Source organism: Dacryopinax primogenitus (genome assembly GCF_000292625.1).
Source record: "Dacryopinax primogenitus strain DJM-731 SS1 chromosome Unknown DACRYscaffold_5, whole genome shotgun sequence".
Lineage (NCBI taxonomy): Eukaryota > Fungi > Basidiomycota > Dacrymycetes > Dacrymycetales > Dacrymycetaceae > Dacryopinax > Dacryopinax primogenitus.
The window spans coordinates 681,077-682,834 of NW_024467202.1; the positions used below are offsets into that span (position 1 = coordinate 681,077).

Sequence of the window (1,758 nt, forward strand, 5' to 3'; positions counted from 1 at the left end):
GCATGGCTTGGCCATGCATACAGTCTCCCAGGATAGCCCCCCACCCCACCCAATCTTGGGTGGGGTGGAGACAATGTCAGCAAGAGGCACGTCATACCTACAAAACTGTCAGTGGTGGTTGAAGGAAGAAGAGCATGTTTGCTTCCATGGACATGTCAAAAAAGTTAAGGCCCTAGGACCCTGAATTCTGGCTCTGTTTGCTCCCATAAGGTCATCATCATGAGAAGGCTTTTAAAAGGCAGGTGCAAAGGCCTTGGTCTTTGCACATCTTGATTATCTACCACCACCTGCTAAACTTAACCATGGCTTCTGCAATCACTGCATCCAGTATCCCACGCTGCAGAGCAGGCAAGGGACAAAACATGGCTGACACAGAGGAAAGCAGGGAAGAGGCCCTGCTTTCCACCTGGTGCCGGAACAGGGGGCAACCAGGATACACAGCTGAAGTGGGCTGTCCTCGACATGTATGCCATGATAGATGAAGAGGAAGGGTATACCGGTGTAAGTTCTTTTATCCTCTTCATGTGGAACATGGTAATCCTAAATTTAACACAGGATTGGACCAAGGACAAGGAGATCATGGTGGAACTGATGGACCCAATGAAGAGGATCCACACCATGCCTTTGGAGGAAGCGTAAGTGAGATTTAATATTACTTCAAGGCATTGCTGATATGGTACCAGCTTGGGAAACCTGGGATGGGTGATGGGTTCCTTCATGGGCTTGTTGAAGAAATGGCAGCAAACAGAGAATTCCTGGAAGAGGAGTTCAGAACAAATAGGAGGCTGAAGAACAAACAGTTTGAAGTGGCCGGGATCCATGGTTGGGCAGCAGATGAAGTAACAGGAGTGAGAGGGTTACTTAGGAACAAATGTATGCCATCACTTGGAAAGGTGAAATGTTAGCCCATGATGTGAGGGACCACCTGAATGAAAACTGGTTTCTGGTTTATGCTCAGCCTATGAGTAACAAGGAGCCTGGAGCAGGGAGCATTATGCACCATCTGTGGTGTATGCCTCATTTGGAATTGGCATGAGTACCTGATCTATTGTCTCATGTCCAGGTTGATGCTGAAAGGAGTTCAGGAGAGGGTGTCAGCACCTCTTGCTTTTGGCGCAGAATTCCTGATGCAGAATGACTGCTGAAAGGAAAGGAAGTGATGGTGTGGGACCCCCAGTCATCTTTTCTGAGCAGAGACAGAGAGATGATGGTGCATCTCACATGGGAGCAGCTGATGTCCTCATCTTCCCTGGTACATGATGTGCTGTAATCCTGCAGCATGACAAACTGATGTCCTTCCAGTTGTGTGGAGTGTGCCAGAATATTTGCTCATCATGCATGACCTCATGCATTGAGTGTGGCAAGGACTTCGGCGTTAACTCCTCTCATGGGGAAGGTTGTGCAAAAATTGGACAGACAGAGATTGAGAAACTGGGAGGCATCTGATGTGTGCCCTGTTATGCAGCAAGAAAAGAAGTTTGGCCTGTGAGTTTTTTTTTCATGGATTGAGTATAATGTACTAATGAGAATAAGTACAAAATTTCGGGGAGTTTGGAGGCTTGGGCAAGGGGGTCTGCTAAGCCATGGCCTATCATGGCACTCTTTGTTCATTGGAAGGAGGAGGACAGATTCAGCATCAGTGCCTTTTCATCTCAAGCTGCCAAATGTCAGGGCACCAGCTCATTGCTTGGTCAAGAGACATGACTAAGCCTTTATGACATGGAAGTAGCTGGTATACCTTGGCATGTGCTGGAACCT

At 47.7% G+C, this 1,758-nt stretch overlaps 1 protein-coding gene across 1 annotated transcript; it reads left to right on the plus strand.

The window, feature by feature from the left end:
- Nucleotides 1-462: 462 nt before the first annotated feature.
- DACRYDRAFT_105833 (uncharacterized protein) lies at nucleotides 463-789 on the plus strand (the record flags this gene model as incomplete). The annotated part of the gene is made up of 3 exons (XM_040768152.1): nucleotides 463-501; nucleotides 556-635; nucleotides 684-789. 3 exons carry the CDS (start codon nucleotides 463-465, stop codon nucleotides 787-789), a joined length of 225 nt encoding a protein of 74 aa, XP_040630566.1.
- Between the last annotated feature and the right edge of the window lie 969 nt (nucleotides 790-1,758).